This window comes from Cydia strobilella, chromosome 18 (genome assembly GCF_947568885.1).
Source record: "Cydia strobilella chromosome 18, ilCydStro3.1, whole genome shotgun sequence".
In the NCBI taxonomy this organism is placed as follows: Eukaryota; Metazoa; Arthropoda; class Insecta; order Lepidoptera; family Tortricidae; genus Cydia; species Cydia strobilella.
In genome coordinates, this window is record NC_086058.1 from 15,451,635 (window position 1) to 15,476,236 (window position 24,602).

At 41.2% G+C, this 24,602-nt stretch overlaps 3 protein-coding genes across 3 annotated transcripts in view; 2 read left to right on the forward strand and 1 right to left on the reverse strand.

Moving 5' to 3' along the window:
* Window positions 1-6,241, reverse strand: part of LOC134749693 (endoplasmic reticulum metallopeptidase 1-like) — a gene marked incomplete at its 5' end in the record, with an annotated part of 34,851 nt that extends 28,610 nt beyond the window's left edge. Inside the window, 3 exons of the mRNA XM_063684711.1 lie at window positions 3,885-4,019; window positions 4,821-4,968; window positions 6,146-6,241. Coding sequence (XP_063540781.1) covers window positions 3,885-4,019; window positions 4,821-4,968; window positions 6,146-6,241 — 379 coding nt within the window. The remainder of the gene's footprint in view (window positions 1-3,884; window positions 4,020-4,820; window positions 4,969-6,145) is intronic.
* LOC134749601 (phospholipid phosphatase 3-like) overlaps window positions 1-24,602 on the forward strand; it is a 462,302-nt gene that overhangs the window by 281,834 nt on the left and 155,866 nt on the right. The window lies entirely within an intron of this gene.
* Window positions 12,656-23,909, forward strand: LOC134749339 (enhancer of mRNA-decapping protein 3). Its single transcript, XM_063684258.1, has 7 exons — window positions 12,656-12,941; window positions 13,845-14,077; window positions 16,464-16,618; window positions 17,365-17,693; window positions 18,907-19,043; window positions 19,783-19,924; window positions 21,977-23,909. The coding sequence occupies exons 1-7, from the start codon at window positions 12,787-12,789 to the stop codon at window positions 22,251-22,253; spliced, it is 1,428 nt and encodes a 475-aa protein (XP_063540328.1). The 5' UTR covers window positions 12,656-12,786; the 3' UTR covers window positions 22,254-23,909.

The window sequence follows — 24,602 nt, forward strand, 5'->3', positions numbered from 1 at the left end:
AGTGTTGTGTGTCGACCCGGTAACATCCCTAGTGCGCAAAACGTTCAAGTTAATAAACAAGACCAAGTGCGGGTAGTTAGAAAAACTCGCGCGCCTAGAAGATGTTGATGTCAACTTTAGCCAGTCTTCTCCGAGACCACGGGGACAACGCCGTCCTCGAAACGTCGGAGGTGGGTTTAATACTTATTTTGCTGCATGACATAACCTTGTTTTGACTATTATTGTTTTTCTGTGATATTATGATTAGCGTGTATTTTTATTGAATTTGTATGCCAATAGGCACGACATAGTGATACTGAAATATGTATTTAACATCTTGTAACTTACCTATGTTGAACAAATAAATCTTTGAATCTTTGAAGTATGTGTGGAAGTAATAAAGCTTTTTTATTTTTTTATTATTATTTATCTCTATCCGTATTATAAACTGTAGGTTTCGCCCAGGTATATATGTTTTAGCGAAGGCTCAAAAAAATTGAGAAAAAAAAACCAGTGAAACGATATATTCTATGTAACGTAGCGAGTGTTTCGAACAGTGGACTATTGAGTGTCGCGAGGGTTTCAAGGTACGCGGCCGAAGATTAAACAAACTTTGCTACCGAATGAAACGCAAAATTATTCACCAAAGCAACGCGAGGAAAATACGAACTGCAAAACATTACAAATCAAATACAAATGAACGCCATTGAACGCTATTAAATATCATTCAAAATCATCACTTAAAAGTCAATTCTACCAGCCGACATGAGAAAACAATTTAAAATCTACATGCAATTACTTTGCCACTCTTATGATCACTTAAATGCAACTTTCTCATCAGTTTTTGAATCACAAAGAGAGCCTGGTGTGGTGAAAAATGTTTATCATGCAATGAGGATAACGAATTGTCATTTAAGTAATATTGTGGACGACGACCAATATACATACATACATACATACATACATATAATCACGCCTATTTCCCGGAAAGGTAGGCAGAGACCACGGATTTCCACTTGCTACGATCCTGACGTACCTCTTTCGCTTCCTTCACTTTCATAACATTCCTCATACACGCTCGCCGGTTTATTGTGATCTTGACCTTTTTTTTTTATTACGCAGGGGTAAATGCATTTACGCATCTCACCCCCCGGGCTGGGGGGGGGGGGTGGTATGTGGGACTCGCTCCTCCCGTATACATCCTCTAACCAGAGGATAGGGAGGAGAATACCCACTAACATCCCCTGCGGCGTCACCCTCTCAGACGTTGTATGGGGGCATCATGGGCTTGCGCATTCATTCTTCCACCATGCCCCCCGCCTTTTCCCGGTATTAGACCGGGGAACCCGCACCAAAGGAGGGGAGAATCAGGGACGCTTCTGATTCTCCCCCCAGACGTGTAGGACCGTGCAATGTGGGCCCCCAACCCACTAGCCCTACCGAGGGAGGACGCGGTTTACAGCAGCGTACTGCGCACGTCTTCTCCCTCTTCGTCTGCGCCAAAGCGGGGGCGCGTCGGCCGCGTCTTCGCGCCCCCGCTCCGCTGTCTCCTTCTGCAAGATGACCTCCTCGCAGAAGGAGATTACCGTCTTCCAGTTCCTCTCGCTGCCCAGCATGGCCGCAACTACGCTGTGCAGCGAGAGATCCGTCGTTCCTATTGCTGCTGCAAGAGCGCGGCGATTCCCTTCCCAACGACTGCACACCTCTAGGGTGTGTTGGGCCGTGTCATCAGGGTCGCCGCACTCGTGACACTGGGGCCCCATTTCCCTCTTTATGTTGTGCAGGTAATGACCGAAGCAGCCGTGTCCGGTAATCACCTGCGTTGCCCTATATGATAGGGCCCCGTGTTCCCTCTTCAACCACGCCTCTATATGAGGGAGGATTGCCCCTATGGTGCGTGTTCCATAGAGGGAGTCCTCCAGGCCGGTCTCCCATAGCTCTTGGAGCCTGACCTTAGCCTCTCGGTCTGCCCGCTCTACCACTTCTGGGTCTAAACGCTCTCCTCGAGCCCTGGCCTCTGCCCTCAACACGTATCTCTCCGCTAGGACCCGCGCTTCGAGCTCCCACGGAGGGGTGCAAGCGAGGAGACACGCTGCCGCATGGGATACCGTTGAGTAGGCCCTAATTATTCTTAGGGCCACCACCCTTTGCGGTCGCCGGAGCCGGGATTTGTTCTCGCTCGACAGCCGGTCCGCCCAAATCGGGGCCCCGTATAGGGCCATACTTCTTACAACCCCCGCAAAGAGACGGCGGCATGGGGCACTCGATCCTCCCACGTTGGGCAGCAGCCTGCCTAGGGCAGAAGCCGCACCCACAATTCGGGGAGCAAGTCGGGTAAAATGTTCCCCGAAATCCCACTTTCTGTCCAGGACCAGGCCAAGATATTTGATGTTGGCCTTGACCTGGACAGGTTCTCTTTCCACCTGGATCGTCAAGCCGGCGGGCAGGCGCCATCCTTTTCCCCCAAAGACTATCGCCTCTAGGGTGATCTTGACCTGGCCTTTCTTCAGGATTTCCCCGATCTGATCAGAGAAAGTCCGCCGAGGCCTGCCCCTTCCAACTCCCGTTTCTACCTCTCCCTTATACACTCTCTTTGTTAGCCTTCTTTCAGAATCAGAATCAAATGTTTTACTCATTCTTTCCACGTGTCCAAACCATCTCAACATACCTAGCAATATAGCGATCAATAAATTGCATTGGAAAACTGCAGCTGCATTAAAGAGTACGGTTCTCATGAGAACCGAATTAATTCACACTGGCTGCTACTAAGTGCAGCCTGCAGCAGATGTTGCTATACCCCGTGTTTTTATGGTTCCGTACCCAAAGGGTAAAAACGGGACCCTATTACTAAGACTCCGCTGTCTGCCCGTCTGTCACCAGGCTGTATCTCATGAACCGTGATAGCTAGACAGTTAAAATTTTCACAGATGATGTATTTCTGTTACCGCTATAACAACAAAATACTAAAAAACAGAATAAAATATTAAAGTGGGGCTCCCATACAACAAACGTGATTTTTTTGCCGTTTTTTTGCGTAATGGTACGGAACCCTTCGTGTGCGAGTCCGACTCGCACTTGGCCGGTTTTTTCTATCGATCCAACTTTAACCTTTTCAGCGCTCGCAAATATAGTTTCCGTGTCAATATTTTCACGCCATTTGCCCTTGACTAAAACGTGTGAAAGTTGAATATAAAACCCGCAATTTTACGTTAGCCCCCTCTTACCCGTATGCTACACTTACCTACCCATATTTACCTTCATGAAACTCGCAATGAATGTTCTCGCATCTTCTAAAGTGCACGGTGTCGAAGTGGCAGTATTATTTATTTTCCTTGTAATGTTACTATGTAAGTTTATGACGAAATAAATCATTCATAATTATGATTTATGATGAGGCTGTTGGCCTCCGCGCGCCGATAGGTGCGCCACAACGCTTTGGAAGTCACGGTATAGGTATTGTTAATACCTATTACAATTATTCTGTCTTGTCCACACTTACAACAATAGCAACATTAGACTTACCAGGGCTGTCAGGCACGGTGTCGAAGTGACAGTTGATGAGAAGTGCGTTTCGGTGGCTCGCGGGCGGCGGTCGGCCTCCGCGCGCCGATAGGTGTGCCACAACGCTTTGGAAGTCACGGTATAGGTATTGTTAATACCTACAATTATCCTGTCTTGTCCACACTTACAACAATAGCAACACTAGACTTACCAGGGCTATCAGGCACGGTGTCGAAGTGACAGTTGATGAGAAGTGCGTTTCGGTGGCTCGCGGGCGGCGGTCGGCCTCCGCGCGCCGATAGGTGCGCCAAAACGCTTTGGAAGTCACGGTATAGGTATTGTTAATACCTATTACAATTATTCTGTCTTGTCCACACTTACAACAATAGCAACATTAGACTTACCAGGGCTGTCAGGCACGGTGTCAAAGTGGCTGTTGATGAGAAGTGCGTTTCTTCGGCTCGCGGGCGGCGGTCGGCCTCCGCGCGCAGAGAGGCGCGCCACTACGCTTTGGACATCGCGGTAGACGTTGTTCATGCCTGCATATGTAATGTAATTTTATTTTATTTTAAAGTATTTTATTAACAAATTATTTCCTGTGTACTAACATAGTTGTTCTAAGTATTACCTATTGTTACTAACATATTTAGTTTTAATTTAGGATTAGTTATTTTATTTTAAATGTAAATGTAATTGTATATGGAATTTTTATTCTGAAATAAATTATTTGAATTTGAATAACAGTTCAATCTTTATAAGCTGAAAGATATCATATACTATACTAAAAGGTGACCAAGGCACAGTCAACGTATTATATATCGACACGGACAAAGTGCCAAAAAATATGTACACACTACTTTAACGCATCGGCAATAAGGCCGTGTATACATATTTTTGGCACTTTGTCCGTGTCGATATTTGGTACCTTGACTGTAGAAGGTGCTCGAGTCGAGACCGGACCGGAATCCTATCTTTATTGTTTTCTTTTACTTATTTCAAGAATGGTAAACTAGTTTTTAAGTTTAATTCTAAGCTGCATGTTTTCTATGTACCATGTATGTTGTGGAAATGAATAAAGTTTTTATCTATCTATCTTTATATAGGTACATCGAGACCGTTTTTGGGTACGGCGACTGCTTCAGCTACAACTCTCATTATGTAACGAGAACCGTAAAGACGAGGTTCTATTCAAGATATTATATGGCGCAGTCGGTGGGATCATACTAATACAATTTTTCAATGTATTATCACCCAATGCAACAGACTACATGTTGCTATTACACACATAACATCACAGTTTCATCCGAGTGACAGCTGTGATTAATTTGATAATAACTAACCATCCAGAAAAGACAGTGAGAACGCGCCGCTAGCTGTATGCACATCTATTTCGATGATATGGTGCGGTGCAGCGCCGGCCGCGATCTCACGCAGCGCGCCAACTAGCACACCCACCGCTAGCACTTCGTTCTCGTAGCTGCCCGCGACCTGCAGAAACGAATCCATATTACAGGGGCGTAGCTAGAGGATATGGCGCCCGGGGCAGTCACCAAATTTGCGCCCCCTGACGACTGACAAAAGTTTCCCTGCTGCTGCCTTTTGTCATTTTTGGGGCCCCCCCTTGGATGGCGCCCGCCACTTGCCCCCTCTGCCCCCCCCCCCCCCCCTAGTTACGCCACTGACATTATGAACAATCTGTAGAGCTAGTAATAAACTACATATCACACCAAGTCTTACATAGTATTCTAGACTGGCATGTAATAAAAAACTGATAGCAACAATCATAATCATAAATTTTTATTTGCAAGAACACGGTTGCAATAAAAATTCTTAAAAATACAATAGTTCCACGTATTCAACCTGCATTACTATACAACCTACTATAAAACATTTTTCTTGAAGCCATTATGTCAACCTAATTTTAAATGCTATTTTAGTTTCTAAGCTAAGATGGTTGGCTTTTAAACCGAGGGTGAAGTGGGTTCAAACCAATTCGTTTTCGGAACTTATGTACGAAATATTCGAAAGAAAATATGGTGAAAATAAAGAAATTCAAAGGTGTGGAAGAAGTCCTCATTCCACAATGGACTGGCGTGGGGTCTGTAGCCCAAAATCCTCTTTGGAGGGCTGTGCTGTGCTCAGTAGTAAGAGAAATACAGCCTGGTGATTATGAGAAGCAACTACAAAATTATATATTTTGGGTTGCTTCTTGATGCGCAAGCTGTTTAGGAAAAGCCTTGATGCTAAATGGATTTTGATCTCTCACCTTTGTAAATATACTTACCCTAGGATCAATATAAGTTAGAATAACAAGGTGTTCAATCTGGTCGATTGAGCGGCTTGCGTGAGTGGTTCAGCAGCTCAGCGCGCCGCGTTGTATACTGTATCTAAACATTACCCTAGAACCAATAGAAGTGAGATTGACTAGGATGTTGCACCCTATCCTGTTGAACTTATATACTCACCCTAGGGCCTATAGAAGTTAGGTTAACAAGGTGTTTGTGCGCGTTCTCTGCAATAAATCTGGTCGATTGAGCGGCTTGCGTGAGTGGTTCAGCAGCTCAGCGCGCCGAGTTGTATACTGTATCTTAACATTACCCTAGAACCAATAGAAGTGAGATTGACTAGGATGTTGCACCCTATCCCGTTGAACTTATATACTCACCCTAGGGCCTATAGAAGTTAGGTTAACAAGGTGTTTGTGCGCGTTCTCCGCAATAAATCTGGTCGGTTCAGCGGCTTGCGTGAGTGGTTCAGCAGCTCAGCGCGCCGAGTTGTATACTGTATCTAAACATTACCCTAGAACCAATAGAAGTGAGATTGACTAAGGATGTTGCACACCCCATCCCGTAGAACTTATATACTCACCCTAGGGCCTATAGAAGTTAGGTTAACAAGGTGTTTGTGCGCGTTCTCCGCAATAAATCTGGTCGGTTCAGCGGCTTGCGTGAGTGGTTCCGGTAGTAGGTCTCCTGCTGCCAGCAGAGCAAATGCTGCTAGTGCACAGCTCAGCGCGCCCAGGACAAGCCAGCGGAGCGATAGTGGCTCGCGGATTAGAATGTTCTCCTTTACTTTCTCCATCTGTTGAGGATAGAGTTGCTTAAATTCATGACACATGTTTATAGAACACACAGAAAAAACTGATTAAAGAACAGTTTAAAGTACCTACTATCGAAATAATGTATAGCCATAGCGCACGTCATAACAATTAGATTTAATCACTTAGGGGGTTCCGTTAATCATTCTATGGTCTTGTATATAAAATAATCATCAACAGTTCTTCCACTTCACCAAATAATGCTTTCCATGAAAGAAAGATACACGAGCTACAATTGTTAATGATATAAAAAACCAGCCAAGTGCGAGTCGGACTCGCCCACCCAAGGGCGAGGGGATTTATAGTTTTCAGATTTTTCCCTGGACTTGTAGTGTAAGACAATATTACTTCGTCAAATTTCATAGATCTAGGTGAACGGGAAGTAGGTACCCTATAAATTTTGATTCCCTTGAGAGTGTCGAAATATAGGTACGTTTTCTGCGGCATAAACGGCCGTATATTTTTTTACGTTATCTTAGAAGTTTAATTTTTTCACAGCTTCAAGGGACTGTAGACCTGAGTATATAGTTTTAATTTTAACTCGATACCTTCACGGTTTTCCGAGATAAAAGGTCTTGACAGACGGACGGACGGATGGATGTATCTCCTGGGTAAGTGGCAAACGCTTCATAAAACGGCATGTGGTAGTTTATGCGTAAGGTTATGGGGTTGTATCCACAGGGAATACCCGCAGGACCCCACCTACATAATCGATTTACCAAAACCGCCGCGAATGAAACTAAAAGTTTCATTACCTTTTTTGTTTTATATAGAGGGGAAAATGCTTTTCGCATACCACCCAGGCGCGGGGACGGGCCTGGGATGGTTATGTGGGACTCCCGTATAGGCTCATGGGGCCCACGGTTTACCCACTAAAAACCCCTCTTGACCGCCTCAGGGCTATAAGGCGAGGCCACAGGAACACTGGAGCACTCTTCCGTAGCAAGTTTCATTACCCTAGCGTTGCGTGAGTGACGTCCGGTCATGATATCAATAGATTGAATAGATGATCAGATAATGATATTTATATTTATGTACAGCCACATAATAAATATTAGTACTAGATATAGATTATACAGAAGGTTACTCTCTAACAAAACGAGTGTATTACGACAGATATTCTGTACGGCAGTACTATTATTTATTCTGCGATGAAGTTAAGGTTGAAAGGTCTGGTCAGTGAAGACTCGTCATCATCTGAGGCTCTGAGGCACTATAGCCGCGGGTGGGCCTTAGCCTGGTCAAGCAAATCTCTCCAGTCCTGTTTGTGGCTTTCCTTCTCCAACTTTTTACTCCTAAGGACCTAATGTCCTGGTATACGCAGTGAAGACTGTTGCTGTTAATATATATCTGTACAGTATTTTTTTTTAATTCATTACATTTCACAGCATAACATGAAAAGTTATCTACAATCTACAACGCGGAATCGCGGTAACTGGTTACATTTGCTACTTCCCGTGATTAGAGGGAGCTCACACATCGATGAGTGCGTGTGGCATTTGTAAAGTACTCTACATAAGGTCCGAGGGCCTAAGTATAGTAAGTATTAATAACAGTAAAGCACAGTAAACGATTTATTTTTGATACTTGATATACCACAATGCCGAAACCATGAATCTAGTAACTGGATGGGTCATGAGGGGTGGGGGGAAATGACCGAACGGGATAGTCTTATCTTATGTATCTTTCATGCCCCATGCTTCGCTATAAGGATTCCTGCAAGCGGGACATGTTGTCCTTTGGCATCGACCCGAACACCTGGGAAACGGAAGCCCTTGAAAGAGCGGGATGGCGTAACCTTCTACGTGATGGCGTAGCGAAGCATGACGAAGTCTGGCTCGATGATTTGAAGCAGAAAAGACTCCGGGCTTCACAGGAACCACCAACAGACCCGCGTTTCTTCTGCGATCTTTGCGGCAGAAAGTGTCGTGCTGCGATTGGACTTTACAGCCACAGGAAGAGATGTGCCGCACCTCAGATTCCGACGGCGCACAGACCTCTACTTCATAATAAACTGTCGCTGCAACAATCATCTGTCATGATGCTGTGGCCAATAATGATGTATCTTTCAGTAGGAGTAGCAGAGAAAGCGCTGTTATTGTTTGTCCTTGTCTCACTTTTTTTTTTCCCCACGGTCAATTTAGTATGGTTTATAGTGGGCTACAAATCTTCTCGACCAATCATATTGTCGCATTGCGTATGTTTTGTCCCTCACGGACGCACGCGTATAGCTGATCTGTATAATGCTAGGTCTATGGCCGAGACCGAGAGACCGACGCTACCCCTTGTTGGCGGGAAGCCATCTTGACTTGACAGATCGCTCCGATGACAGCCGCGCTGTCAGTTACAGCACGTTCAGAACCCGGCTAACAGTATTAGGTAGCTCGAACACCAAAGTTCGCAAATTGCGGGCATCTTTCCCTGTCACTCTGAGAACTTCGGTAATCGCGGCGGTAGGCACGTCGCTGCCACTAACGATTTATACAATATCGGTTTCATTTTAATTTATTTAAATTATATGATTCCTAGTTTTCTGAACAAAACATATTGTGACTTTTTAACCCCCGAAGCAAAAAAGAGGGGTGTTATTATGTTTGACGGCAATGCCTGTCTGTCTGTCTGTGGCATCGTAGCTCTCAAACGGATCGACCGATTCCGATGCGGTTTTTTACATGAAAGCGAGTTCCCTTGCGGTGGTTCATACTTCTTAGCTATGTCACAGAATAAGTAATAGAAAATCGATCCAACAGTTTGAAGAGTATCAGTTCTTTTCCAAAATGAGGTAAGGTATTTTTGGTATAAAATGGATTTTTTGGCATAATGCATACTACTGGTCAGTGCCGGCCCGAGTCCTTGATCAGGGTAGAGCGAAATCGGGTTTTGGCGCCCTTCGTTGAAGCTTTTTACCCAAAAGCAAAACGAACCGTATTTTGGGCCCACGTCACACTCGCGTTTTTTAAAACTTATTTTTTTTTCTAATTTGCCATTTTGGCGCCCTCCTTGCCATCCGGCGCCTAGAGCGGCCGCTCCACTCGCTCTACCCTGGATCCGGCCCTGCTACTGGTTTATCAAATTATGGTTGACAACAAAGTTATAAAAAACTAAAACTGGTTTTATATACTGCCACCATGTGAGTATGTAATGTATGTATCCTTATTTGCATATGTAATCATTGAAACTTGAGTGAACTAAGCAAAATATTTTAAAACAACAAATATATTTTTACTATTTTACATTTTCTACAATAACATTACTTTAGGTGCTAGTTTTCTGCAAATTAACTAGAAGTTGTTGAGCGTAAATAATTAATATTTCTAAAAAAGTAGGTATTATTTATTACAAATATATTATTTGTTTAGCTGTTCATTGCTGACCACAGAAAATGCTGACTTATGCTGCTATTGCTGATTATTGACATAGAGTAACTTATACTAGAGCGGTACTGTCATAGTAAATTTTGTAACCCCAGTAAATTCACTGCCATCTGTCGACACACTTAAACTAAAAATAAATAAAACTATGAAAACGGATTATATCGCGTATATTGAATTTATAATTCATCCCGACGTTTCGAACTCTTTACAGCGTTCGTGGTCAACGGGTGCACCCGCGTCGGGTGCGTTCGAAACGTCGGGATGAATTATAAATTCAATATACGCGATATAATCCGTTTTCATAGTTTTATTTCATGAGTAACTATCGCGGTAACCGAAGACAATATTAAAAATAAATATTTATAAAAATACGATAAAATGTATTTAAATATGGATAAATGATTTTTTTATTTGCATTAATTATTTTTATGATTTTGACCCATGTTCTTTCACTGATAAGCGTTAAAATTGTTAAATAACAAACGAAACCGTCAACGCCATCTATACGACAGTAAGCCAAAGCTAGTAGCGCCCTCTGAACGAGAATCAAATTTTCTTGATTTTCGAGGCACGTTTTTTCCTTAGACTGTATACATCTATTACGGAGTTATATCTATCTTTGTTAATGATTTATTATGAGGAAATGGATAATCCAATGTATGTACTTCTTTTTTGTTTGTTTTTTTGACATTTAGTTTTGTTTGACGATCTTTTTGTGAAATTCTTAGTATTAAATTTGATCTGTAAGTTGGTAAGTATAATAATTAAATATTGTTATAGAATAATATTAAAATATAAATAAATTGCTCTGATAATTAGCTTAAGATATTATATATGTACCTACATAATATCATTCACAATTCATAAGTGCTTGTTGCTAGGCCTATATGAATAAAGTAAATTTGAACTTTGCCTATGCCTATGTATAGGCACCTTGCCTAATCAACAGCTAAACAAATAATATGTGAAATAAATTAACATGTTTAAGCAGCTTGTGATCCCAATAGTGTCAGTATTAAATTAAGATTATTTCAGTTATATATTATTGTATGGAATTTTGAATGTTCCGAAATAAAGATATTTTATTTATTTATTTTTTATTATGTGCAGCTGTGTGCAATATAATAGCAGTCAATAGGAAAATGAAAATTAGGGGATAACTATAACTTTAGATCAATTATATTGGATCTTTTCTTATAATTCTTCTGCATTACTCGACAATAATATTGGGAGTATAAAAAAAATATCATGAAAATCGGCTTTTTTACTACCTCACGGAAATTCTTATAATTACGTAACAACCTAAGAAAAAAATACAATTTCGTACTATAATTGTAATTTAGTATCTTGCCTATTATTTCCAATCAAAGCTTTACATCTAAACCCATGTCTACCAGCAAAAAAAAATATAAAATAAAAAAATATATAAATAAAAATAAAAATAAAAATAAAAAAAAAATTTCTATAAGATAAATTGTCTCAGTCTACCTACTAGTCCATAATTAGGACTGTTGTTGATCTTTGATTGAATACTTGGTTTGTCAAGGCACTATCATTTACATCGTCAAGCAAACAAACAAATAAAACCAAGTAGCCGGTCAAAAATTAACAAAAAGTCTGTATGATGGACTTAGTAGTACGCTCTGAGACGAAGATAGTCTTATAGTTGTTTTTTTTTCCTTATTACATGGGTTTAGATGTAAAGCTTCAATTGAAAATAATTAAATAGACAAGATACTAAGTTACAATTATAGTACATAATTGTATTTTTTTCGTAGGTTGTTACGTTTTTATAAGAATTTCCGCGAGGTAGTAAAAAAGCTGATTTTAATTTTTTTTTATACTTCCAATATTATTTAAGTAAAGGTTACAATTAATTTTGAAACAATGTCAAGCAATGCATGAATTATAAAAAAAAAGATCCAATATAATTGATCTAAAGTTTCCCCTTATACTATATAATGGTTTTTCCCTAATTTTCATTTTCCTATTGACTGCTATTTTATTGCACACAACCGTACAACATTGTAAGTGATAAAAACTATTCCTATTAGGAGTAAACCGTAGTGTAAATCGTGATTACATTATTACCTTAACTGTATTGCAGTGACCGCAGTTCTCAAGCGTCTTGCGATTGCAGCCCAAGTACTTAATTCTTACTGTTCGCTTCAGTTATATTAGCATTTAACGGAGCTTTTTCTCACATAATTTTTCGCCGCATAAATCACAAAACTTCAATCGAATAGGATACGATCGCAGGGCAACCACAGACTAACTGAAGATTTGAAGACAGAACAAATGAAGAAAAATCAAAATAAATGAAGACTTGACATTAATGACAGCTGTCACTAATTATGTAGTTCAACGCCGTTTCAGCTACATAATAAAACGACCGAAAGTGCTGTATTTTTTCAGGCTAGCTGGACCGCAGCATTCAATTTGAGCTATGTTCAAAAACATATTAATTTTATTTAAAATAATTTCCTGAATTATCTACCTATTCCCATTGATTAATTACTTAAAATAAGTATTTTTTTATGTATATACAAATTTTCAAATAAATTATATCAGCATGGATAAACAATTCACATTTTCATCATCGCGAGATACTAGTTATTCAATATTATTCATAAATAATCATTTTGTAACCTGCCCCTGGTCCACGCATTGTAGTCTCTTGTCATGGAACTTGCCTGCATGTCATTATGCGATGTCTGACTGTTTGTGATGTATTCCTTTCACGCGGTGACATAGATCGCTGTGATCCATATTATTGTTTGTAATTAACGGTTTCTGTGATCGTGTATTGTATGGTTTAGTGAACCTGAACCGAACATGGCGCAGTGGGAAGGTTTCAGCGTCTCGGTGCGTTGCGGGTCGCCGCTGGGCTGCTACCAGGGCACCATCCTCGCGGCTGATGGAGCGTCTATCACGCTTACTAAACCGTTTCGGAACGGATTCCCTTATCCTAAGGCTCAGGTTACGTTAAAGTAAGTCCTTCAGCTGGACTTATAAGTTTGGTAGGTTCGTCACTTATAAGATTTAGCCAATTTAGGCCCAGTCGAATAGAATGAGATTTTTCAGGTTACATGAGCTGTATTCTTATATTCTAGATACTAAAATGACAACCCGATTGTCTGTTTTCTTCCCAGTCCTGTTTTTCTACCAACTTTGTTTTGTAATAAAATAAATAAGTTCAATACATTGGGGTAATACATTAAAAGGTATTAAGAATGAATGTGGAGGGAAGTACGAGGAGAGGAAAACCGAGGAAAAGGTGGATGGACTGTGTGAAAGATGATATGAAACTAACGCAAGTGAATGATGAGATGACGGGTGACAGAGATGTATGGAAGAAAAAGACATGCTGCGCCGACCCCAAGTGAATGGGACAAGGGCAAGCGAATGATGACATTGGGGTAATACATTTGTTCTGCATAACTATATTACATCATCTATACTAACACAAAATAAAAAGTATATCTGCCTGTTAGTTATGTTTTCCTCCTCCTAATCCTATGTTACTAAACAGTTATATTTTGCAGTAGTGTATTCACTGTGTAGTTAAATAAATAAATATTATAGGACATTCTTACACAGATTGACTAAGTCCCACGGTAAGCTCAAGAAGGCTTGTGTTATGGGTACTCAGACAACGATATATATAATATTTAAATACTTAAATACATAGAAAACATCCATGACTCAGGAACAAATATCTGTGCTCATCACACAAATAAATGCCCTTACCGGGATTCGAACCCAGGACCATCGGCTTCACAGGCAGGGTAACTACCCACTAGGCCATACCGGTCAGTGAATACATCATCACATAATTAAAATTCATAAGCTATTATAAAATATCTTACACTGATTAAATTTAAACTTTACAGAGCATCAGACATCAAATCCCTAGAGATTATCTCCGGCAAGAAGTCAGGTGGTACAGCACACAGCACAGTCCCAGTCGTAGGCAAGAAGCGAGTGCCACGGGCAACGGTTGGAGAGAGCCTACAAGAACAGGCTCCGGCTCCGGCACCACCACCGCCGGTTGTTAATAAAGGCAAGCCGGCGAGGAGCAAGCCTATTGATATACAGGCTAAGAATAAGAACAACACTCAAGCTGGTATGTATAAGTTTAGATTTTCTGTATGATAGGAGTGTTTGTAGGAATTTACTTAATTAATTTATTGTTCAGCCAATGAGATAACACTAGCCATGATCAGTAATTATTACAAATTTACCCAATCAGGCTAACATTCTGTATGACACAATAAAGTACAAAAAAAATTTTTTTTTGTAATACCATTGCAGAGCATAACTATTGAGTAAATTCTTTACTAACTTTAAATAGAAAACTCTGTTTAAGACTTAGATATATTTGACTAAAAATGTCTAATGTTGTTTTTGATCGAACTCATCAATAACTTTTTTTTGTTAAAAATAACAATTTAATAGCAATGATATCTGCAATACAGCCGTCCGCTCAGTGCTCAGCAAGCTGTGTTCGGAGATGGAACTGAACTCACTGCACCTAAAAGTCCAATATGCTTCGACATCAGGTTGTGGTACTGACGGCACATTCTTTAATTAGTAATACAGGATATTACTGCAATGTTCTGCCACCAGAGTGCAACACTAGCCCGTTTAGTAAACCATAGAGTAACTTATACATACTGTACCTTTAACAGGTTTTTAACAAGTTTTCAGAGATAATAAAATATGACATTGATGCATCAAGGTGGTTTGTTTGCAGAGGACATACCGGGAAACGCGAATCCGAAATTTCGCTATCTGCCTCTTTATCGCTCGAATATGCAAGTGACAGAGATGTTAGATAACAAAATTTCGATTTTCTTGTTTTTTTTTTTTTTTTTTATACCACGTCGGTGGCAATCAAGCATACGGCCCGCCTGATGGTAAGCAGTTACCGTAGCCTATGAACGCCTGCAACACCAGAGATATTACACGCGCGTTGCCGACCCTTTAAAAACCTGTACACTCCTTTTTTGAAGAACCCCATACTGTAGCCCCTCGGGAAAACCTCGGCAGGGAGCTCATTCCACAGCCGCAGCGTACGCGGGAGGAAATTCCTCTTAAACCGCACAGTACGCGACCATTTAGGTGCTAGGGTGTGAGGATGAACACCCTGCCGATGGCGAGCGGTGCGGTGATAGAAAGCGGCCGTTGGCATCATGTCAAACAATTCTTCAGAGCACAGCCCATTGTACAAGCGGTAGAACACACACAAGGAGGCGAAGTCTCTCCTTAGACTTAAAGGTTCGATACCGCTTGTGAGTTTGGGATCGTCGACGATTCGTACAGCGCGCCTTTGGACTGAGTCGAAGGGTCCAAGCTGGCATCCAGGTGCTCCTGCCCAAAGGTGACAGCAGTACTCCATATGGGGTCTGACTTGCGATTTATATAGCAGCAGTCTTTGCCCCGGAGTAAAGTATCGCCGTGCTTTATTGAGCACACCGAGTTTTTTGGATGCCAGATCAGCCTTCCCTTCCAGGTGGCTACGGAATTGGACGTCACTGGAGATGTCGACACCGAGGATCCCAATACTCCCTGACATGGTAAGGGCTGTGCCTTCGAACTGTGGGACCACAGTAAATGGGGTTTTCTTAGCGGTAAACGCGCAAACTTGTGTCTTGGTGGGGTTGAATCGCACTAAATTGTCCCGGCCCCACACCGAAACTCTGGATAGAGTGCCCTCAATATCCGACACAAGCTTTTCACGACTCTCTAGCACCACGGAACGAGGGATGTTGGCACGGCCTGCGTAATAGGCATCCCCAGTACTGTCGTCTGCATAGCAATGAATGTCGTCGATAGACAACATGTCATTGATGTGCAGCAAAAACAGCGTTGGGGATAGCACAGAGCCTTGCGGAACGCCAGCGTTAATGTCCATGCTATTGGAGCAGCTTCCGTCTACTACGGCTCGTATGCGCCTGCCAGACAAAAAGCTAGCGATCCATTTGCATAGTCCCTCCGGCAATCCATAAGATGGTAACTTCGACAGGAGACCCCGATGCCAGACCCGATCGAACGCCTTCGCTATATCTAGGCTAACTGCCAATGCCTCACCTTGACTCTCAATGGCCGAAGCCCAGCGGTGAGTGAGATACACTAGAAGATCACCAGTCGAGCGACCGTGGCGAAAACCATACTGACGGTCGCTGATCAGGTCGTGTTCTTCTAGGTATCTCAGGAGCTTTGCGTTGATTATACGCTCCATGACCTTAGAGAGAAGGGAGGTAATAGCGATAGGCCTGTAATTCGATGGGTCCGATCTGTCGCCCTTTTTAGGCACAGGGTGCACAAGGGCCGTCTTCCACGAAGATGGAACATGCCGTTTGTTGCTAGAGAGTGTGAAGAGACGCGCCAACACGGAACATAACTCAGGAGCACACTGCTTAAGCACAAGTTTCGCGATAAACCCTCAGATTGGGGTAGTGGCGCCACCTACGCATAGTTTCGCGTAATATTCCCTATTCTGTTTGCAGGGAGCTATGGAGCCTGCGGTTCAACGCCGAAGACTCGGATGGCAGGCGGTGACAAAGCGCGCCGTAAAAACGAAGCGTGCTTCGGCTCCGCTGCCTTGGAGGCTGTCAACAATGATTTTGACTTTGAGGGAAACTTAGCACTTTTTGACAAAGAGGTAACTTTAGATTTTATTTAAAGAACCCCAGTCCATATTTATCTGTACAGTCCAATTCATAAATATGTATACTATTTTTCACCTTATTGCAATGAATTAAGGTGAAGAAATGTTTACATATATTTGAACTTAAGTCTAAGTCTTACTATGAGGTTATTCCTGAGGAATGTATCCCCTATTCCAAAGTCACATTCAAGGGAATCAATATATGTGACTTATTCAACTAAAAAATACCACATTGTTGATTCAGTTGATGGTCGATCAGGTTGATTTAATTTTGAAGCTTTATTGAAATAGTGCCTTATTGACAACCGACCATAAGTACCCGTTTGGTACATTTAAGTGAAAAACAAATTCACCAACCCAATATTTTTTGTTTCTACATACAGTACTTACCTACCCACGGCTCGTCCTGACATGACGTCACCATGCAAAATAAAGTAAAACACTCGACTTTTGACTCCTATTTTTGACTTATTTATTTATTATTGCAGTTGGTTCCATAATTGTGTTATTTAATTTATTTATTAGGTAGGTTGACATTATTTGTAAAGTTATTTTATCTCTTACATAATATTATTATCTTGTGAGCGTTTTGGGGTCTCCTGTAAGCCCGCAAGAGATTTTCACAAATAAAACAATAAATATAGACATCTGATCTTTACAAAAATCAAGCTTGATCGAGTCCACGAGACAAAAGTGACATTAACAATTAACATGTATACATTGTATTGTATCCTTTTTAGGCGCTCTGGCAACAAATGCGCCCCGACGTCGTTCGCGTGGCTGCCGCCCGCGAAGAAATGGCCGCCGGCGGCAAGCTGCGGCACGACCAGAACGTGCTCCGAACAACCGCACCGGACACCGCGCCTGTCACCATACCAACGGCATTAAGAGGCGCTAGAGACTACGTCACTGATTCCGGGACGAGGTTACCCAGTGTGTCAGCGGCTTTAAGAGGAAGATTGTGGGCAGGATTGAGAAGGACGGATGATGAGACGCAACATACAGCGAGGGCGCTGTTCGCGCGTGCGACCGCTGATGTGGCGTTGAAACTTGTCGGTGGGACTCGCAGGTAAGATAAGAACTATCATTTTTAAAGTATATAGTAGAAAATATATCTTAAAAACTAAAAACATACAAACATTTTCTTCTCTGGATATTAATGTTATTGCAAATATTTTGACACTTTTTGTTGTATATCAACCACGGCTACGTTTGATTTTTTTCGAATTTTTAATTATTATAAGAGTTTAGAGCATTTAAAAATTTGTATTAAATCTGTTTTTCGCTCCTAATTTTTACAATAATCACAAAATCGAAACCAGTCATACGTAGGAGCATCTATGGTTAATATACATCAAAGTATGTAAAAATGTCAATATTTAGAGAGGAAAATGGGGACTATGGTTGTATGGAGAGACGGCCGTCCCCTTTCCTCTTAAGGCGGTTCCCTGAGTCAGAAGGCGAAAAATCTCCTTATATCATCATATTTTCCTAAGAGTAAACGTAGATGTGGAAAAAATATATGTAGTTCTTGATTATATTATCTTTAATTTATAAGCTTCCGATACACGAATTATGACATTTCGCTTGATACAATTAATTCCCGGAGTAACCTCTAACTAGGACTTTTAATCCAACTTGACTCGGTTAGGTTAGGTAAGAAAAGACAATCTTAACTTAAATAGTAATTTCATAGCTTTCGAATTTCGATATTGTAAGGTAACGTTTTTAAAATAAATAAAAATCGACAAAATTTGATCAAAATTGACCTTTGGCGCGCATGATCTTTCCCGTTGTTTCTTGCGAAATGCGACAGTGACAGCGGCAAACCGATGGAACGGCCTTAAAATGTCGTTTTTAATACAGTTGCTCAAAAAGTGGTACTTTTTGTGGCTGCGTAGCGTGTGAGAAGCTCAATTTCTCGAACTCGTGCTTTTTACTTTTTAGTTCCAAACTATACTTTCGAAACGCAGTTAAAATTGAATTTAGCGCGGAGCAGGTACCAGGGCCTCATGAGTTACTCGGAGGTGTCGTTGACCAACCCGCGCCGGGCTCGCGGCGGCCGCGGCCGGGGCGCGCACGAGTATGAAGGTATCGCGGGCTGCGGCAGCTCGCGTATCGCGGGCTGTATAGGTACTTTTGGTTTTGGTTTGGTTTGGTGGTATGATTCTACTAATGATATATTAATTTATTATTTTTTCCCAATTGTATTAAAGAACGTCGTTTACAACACGTGTGAAATGTGTTTTCACACTAGTTGTAAAATGTACTATTGTGGACAGACTGGACCCCCGCAACGCGCACCAGCGGCCGCTGGCGGGCGCGGTGCTGGGCGGCGGGCCGGCCGCCGCGGCCGCCGTGGCCGCGGCGCGGCTGCTGCGCGCGCACGGCGTCGACACCTACGTCGTGCCGCTCGACGGTCAGTAACATTTTGCAGAGGAATTCAGCATTTTAATGTATGTTAGCGTTACACACGTAAGACATATTTAAAAAAAAAACGCGTGAACAAAAATTCTACTTTTTCCTTATCAGGACACGGTACCGAAAATGCCCTTAAACGCATCTCTACTATTTTTTACTACACCTTGTATGCGGTGTGTGTAAAAAAACATCATATACCGTCAACTTGTACAGTGGAAGGCAAAAATATCGATCCAGAGAAATAGCTCAAAAATATGTGAACACGACTTTATTGTTTAAGCCGTCTAAGGTGTGAGAGTGTACACATATTTTTTAAACTGAGAATGTATATATGTTTATGCCCTTGACTGTACGTCGCCTCACATGGCGACCGTGACGGGGCGAACTCAAACTTCAGTCACGGAATAGACTGATAACTACAATACCCACTATTAATACACGACTGCCCTAAAAGAAAGTTTAATGGCGACCATTCAGACCAGCTCGCGCCTAGTAAAGACGCAGCCCTATGAGCCCAGACATTGGATGTAGCTCTTTTTTTAAGCGACTCGAATCTAGCCATACGATTAATTAATTAATACCCACTAAAGGATTCTCACTGCCTAACCAAACTGTTTTATCTAGTACATAAATCATTTGTGCTGTATTTGAGCAGCCGTGAGCTTTTGAATTATATACCACTGCTACATTCCGCGATTGTCATAGTGTTGTTCTAATTGCAGTATTTCTATTCACAGACACGTGTCCATTAGTGGCAAGCGCGCTATCCGCCTACCGCCTGTGCGGGGGCCGCGTGCTGGGGCCCACGGAGCCCCGCCCCGCGGGGGACCTTCTCCTGCTAGCCCTACACGATCCGGAGACGTCAGTACAGCACCCGAGGTACGTATTACTAATAATACCCGAAGACGACTTCGAGGACCTCTACAACGACCGTGATTGACTTCATCCGGTATTTATAATATTTTGACCAGATCGCGGGTCACAGACAAACACATAATAAATTAAAAACATGCTTTGTATACTCAGAACAAGATCCCATATAGATTTTAACTTCGCGGACTGATTTTTGTACTAGCGGGGGCCGAATCTTATCGGATTCAGAAGCCCGCATTGCGGGATTTGCGGGGACCATTCTATTACCTACTCCAAAGATAGATATAACTCCGTAATAGATGTTTACAGTCTAAGGAAAAAACGTGCCTCGAAAATCAAGAAAATTTGATTCTCGTTCAGAGGGCGCCACTAGTTTTGGCCCACTGTCGTATAGATGGCGTTGACTGTTTCGTTTGTTATTTAACAATTTTAACGCATATCAGTGAAAGAACATGGGTCAAAATCATAAAAATAATTAATGCATATAAAAAAAATCATTTATCTATATTTAAATACAATTTATCGTATTTTTATAAATCTTAATTTTTAGTTTTAAAGTGTGTCGACAGATGGCAGTGAATTTACTGGGGTTACAAAATTTACTATGACAGTACCGCTCTAGTATAAGTTACTCTATGCCTACTCTAAGTATTTTACGCACAGAATTACAAAAACAATATTCTTTGTATACTCACAGCAAGATCTCGTGTAGATTCGCAAATGCGAGACGCGGGCAGCGAAGTTAACAACAATATAAAAATAATAAAAAATGTTGACTTCGCATACTTTGACAATTCTTTGGAAACGAATATTTTTGTATGATATATGTTATGTAATTTTTCTGGCAAATAAAATATTGGATATTTAGAGTTTTGAATGATTCACGGTTAGTTTCACTAGACTTATATTGACCGGGATATAGACCGTGATTACCTTTTGTATTATTTGTGAGCTCCCGATATTTCGACGCAGTATATACCAAGATTGGTAAGAGAAGCCGTTGAAATTCACAAATACAAAAATTTCACAAATACAAAAATTTCAATCGTGAAGATGGGTTTAAACTGTCAAATGTGTGGAATCCTGTGATTTGTTTGTATAAAAAACCAGCGATATCCGTATCGAACACGCGTAGTGACACCGTGAGTGTAGTGTGTTTGGACAGACCGACGAGTGTGAACGCGACCGGACCAACAAGTGTGAATGCGACCGTTGGTAACGTTGAAAGTGAACGCAGCCGACGCGCAAGAATGAGGGTAGACAGAGCGCTGTCTACACAACTTTGACACCCACCCGCTATCTTCAGTCACCCGTGAACATGATGCATGTAACTGCGTCGAAATATCGGGAGCTCACAAATAATACAAAAGGTAATCACGGTCTATATCCCGGTCAATATAAGCAAAGATAGATATAACTCCATAATAGATGGATACAGCCTAAGGAAAAAACGTGCCTCGAAAATCACGAAAATTTGATTCTCGATCAGATGGCGCCACTAGTTTTGGCCTACACACGTATAGAGGGCGCTGACTGTTTCGTTTGTTATTTATAATTTTAACGCATACCAGTGAAAGAACATGGGTCAAAATCATATAAAAATAATTAATGCAAATAAAAAAATCATTTATCCATATTTAAATACATTTTATCGTATTTTTATAAATATTTATTTTTAGTTTTAAAGTGTGCCGACAGATGGCAGTGAATTTACTGGGGTTACAAAATTTACTATGACAGTACCGCTCTAGTATAAGTTACTCTATGTCTACTCTAAGTATTTTACGCACAGAATTACAAAAACAATATGCTTTGTATACTCACAGCAAGATCTCGTGTAGATTCGCTAATGCGAGACGCGGGCAGCGAAGTTAACAACAATATAAAAATAATAAAAAATGTTGACTTCGCATACTTTGACAATTCTTTGGAAACGAATATTTTTGTATGATATATGTCGTTTCATTTTTGTAGCAAATAAAATATTGGATATTTTTTTCCAAAATATATCCAATAACCGACATTTTGGCACCTATACGAGAACCAACATATTTCCAGCACTCCCCTCGCCCTCTCCTGGGCCGCCTCGTCCCGCGGCGCGCTCGTGGTGCTGGAGCCCGGCGCCGACGACTCCGGGCTCTGGGACTCCGTGCTGCTCTCCGCGCGCGCCCTCCTTGTCGCGCTCCTGCCGCCCTCTCTCTCTGCGGTCGCTCCGAGGCTGCTATTGGCTAATGTGGCGCCGCCTGCGCAGCTGTTTGGCGCGGTGGGCGTGGCCTATAGATCGCCTTTTGGCGCCGCATCGGTGCTAGCGCTGCATTTGGCTGATGATGATTGATAAATCTACTATATCTACTATATGGGGCATTTTCTATGAAAAGGGACCTTATTGTCGATGGCGCTTACGCGGCACAACGTCGCGCGGCATTGTGTTTGTATCGGAGCATGGTTAATAATGGCGTAAGCGCCATCGACGATAAGGTCCCTTTTTATAGAAAATACCACATATGTCTTGAAATACACTCTTTAGCAATGAAAAAGGGACATTTATTGTAGAATTCGCCTAAAAAGTAATTATCTAAACTAATAATTCTGTAAACATATCGAAAACTGGTCGCTGGCGTACTGATTCGACACTAATGCCCTTAAAATTTGAATACACTTAAAAGCAATTAAAGCAGATTGTTTTGTGTAGAATTTTCATACAAAGTGACCTATTTTAGTTGGTCATTATATGTATTCTGCTCTGATAGAAAACAAAGTAAGTAAATATTGTTTATTGCATCAATAACTATACATTTCACATAAAAAATTTAAAGATAAATAGAACCAAGTAACAGACAGAAGGTCTTATCGCTAAAAAGCGATCTCTTCCAGACAACCTTTGGCTAGCAGGAAATGTAGAACTCATACAAAAGTCAACTGGTAGTGCAAGGAGCTAAATATGGAGACTATTAAACACAAACACACATACTACATATACATATAAGTATTAAAACAAATCCTAACACAGAAATAAATATACAATACATATATTTAATATATATTTATACTTACATATATACAATATATAAAATGGCAACTTAAGCCTCCGGCAAGCTCGGCCGAATTTCACCTTCCCATACAAACAGAGTTCCGTTTTCATTTTAAAACTACGTTTTGGATTGTAATGAAACTTTGCATACACACATACAATGACATGAGGTATATCTAGGTCTGAAATTAGTTTATATAGCTCCAGTTTATAAAACAAACGAAATAGATCAAAAACACGTTTTGTATGAAAAACGTAAATTCGCTGTATTTTTTTAACTATGGTATCTGAAGCTACTTAAACTAATTTCAGACATAGATATACCTTATCCTATTGTAAGTACAAAGTTTCAGAGCAAACTAGCTAGTCGTTTACTAAGACTTCACTGTCCGTCTGTCCGTCCGTCTGTCTGTCTGTCACCAGGCTCTATCTCATGAACCGTGATAGCTAGACAGTTGAAATTTTCACAGATAATGTATTTCTGTTGCCGCTATAACAACAAATACTAAAAACAGAACAAAATAAATATTTAAGTGGGGCTCCCATACAACAAACATGATTTTTTTGCCGTTTTTTGCGTAATGGTACGGAACCCTTCGTGCGCGAGTCCGACTCGCACTTGGCCGGTTTTTGAAAATGGGGAGTGATTTAGCTAATCTTAATTCTACTGGCAAGGTATTCCACAACCGAACAGCTCAGAACCTTCTGGGCTATTTTACCTAAAAGTATATATAAATTTTGAAGTATATGAGGGAGGAGCAAGAGTATGAGTCTGAGAACATCTGTGACGTTTTCAACCAAAAGGTACCACATTGTCGCTTGTTGATAAGGTTGATTTCTAATTGAAGCTATATGGAAATAGCGCCTTACTGACAAGCGACAATAAGTACCCTTTTGGTTGAAAATGGCACATCTGATAGACAAGAGATACTTGAAAAGCTCTTTGAGATAAGTTGATGTAGCGGGGTTAGAGGGGGAGCGGGGGGAGATTTTTATGAAAATATTTTAATTTGTTTTATTTCAAGTAGCAATACTACTGTCCGCGCGCCAATTCCGTGCATTCGGAGGTCGAGGAAGTGGGGGGGGGGGGGGGGGGTGTGCGCTGCGCGCGTACGTACAAAATGACACCACTCGTGGCGCCCAACATTCCTAACATTCCTCAGCCCTGCACGGAATTCGCGCGCGGACAGTACCTACTATTTTAACTAATAACTGAAATAGATGTCATATAATAATGAAAAAGTGAGTAAATACAAATGAAATTGTGATAATAGAAAATGCAGGAGAACCGAAGGTTTTTTCCAATATAGAGATCTATTTTCCCACATTGCAAATGGTTCTCAAAAGTTATAGTTTACCGCACTAGTGCGATAATTAGCACATTTATACGTAACTATGTTCAAAATTTAAAGGGCCATATGTACTGAAAAACGTACGATACATGTGCAAATAGGTAATTTCCTATTTTTCGCACTTGTATCGTAATGTACTATTTCATTACTGTATGAATTTAAAAGTATATTTGTTATTGGTAAGACGGTAAAAAATTCTATCAAAAACCCTTTGGATGCCAAGAACGCCTGAAGTCGTTAAGAATCGATACTCGACTAACTCTATACCTACCGACTTGGGATGTGACAGAGTGTGGACAAT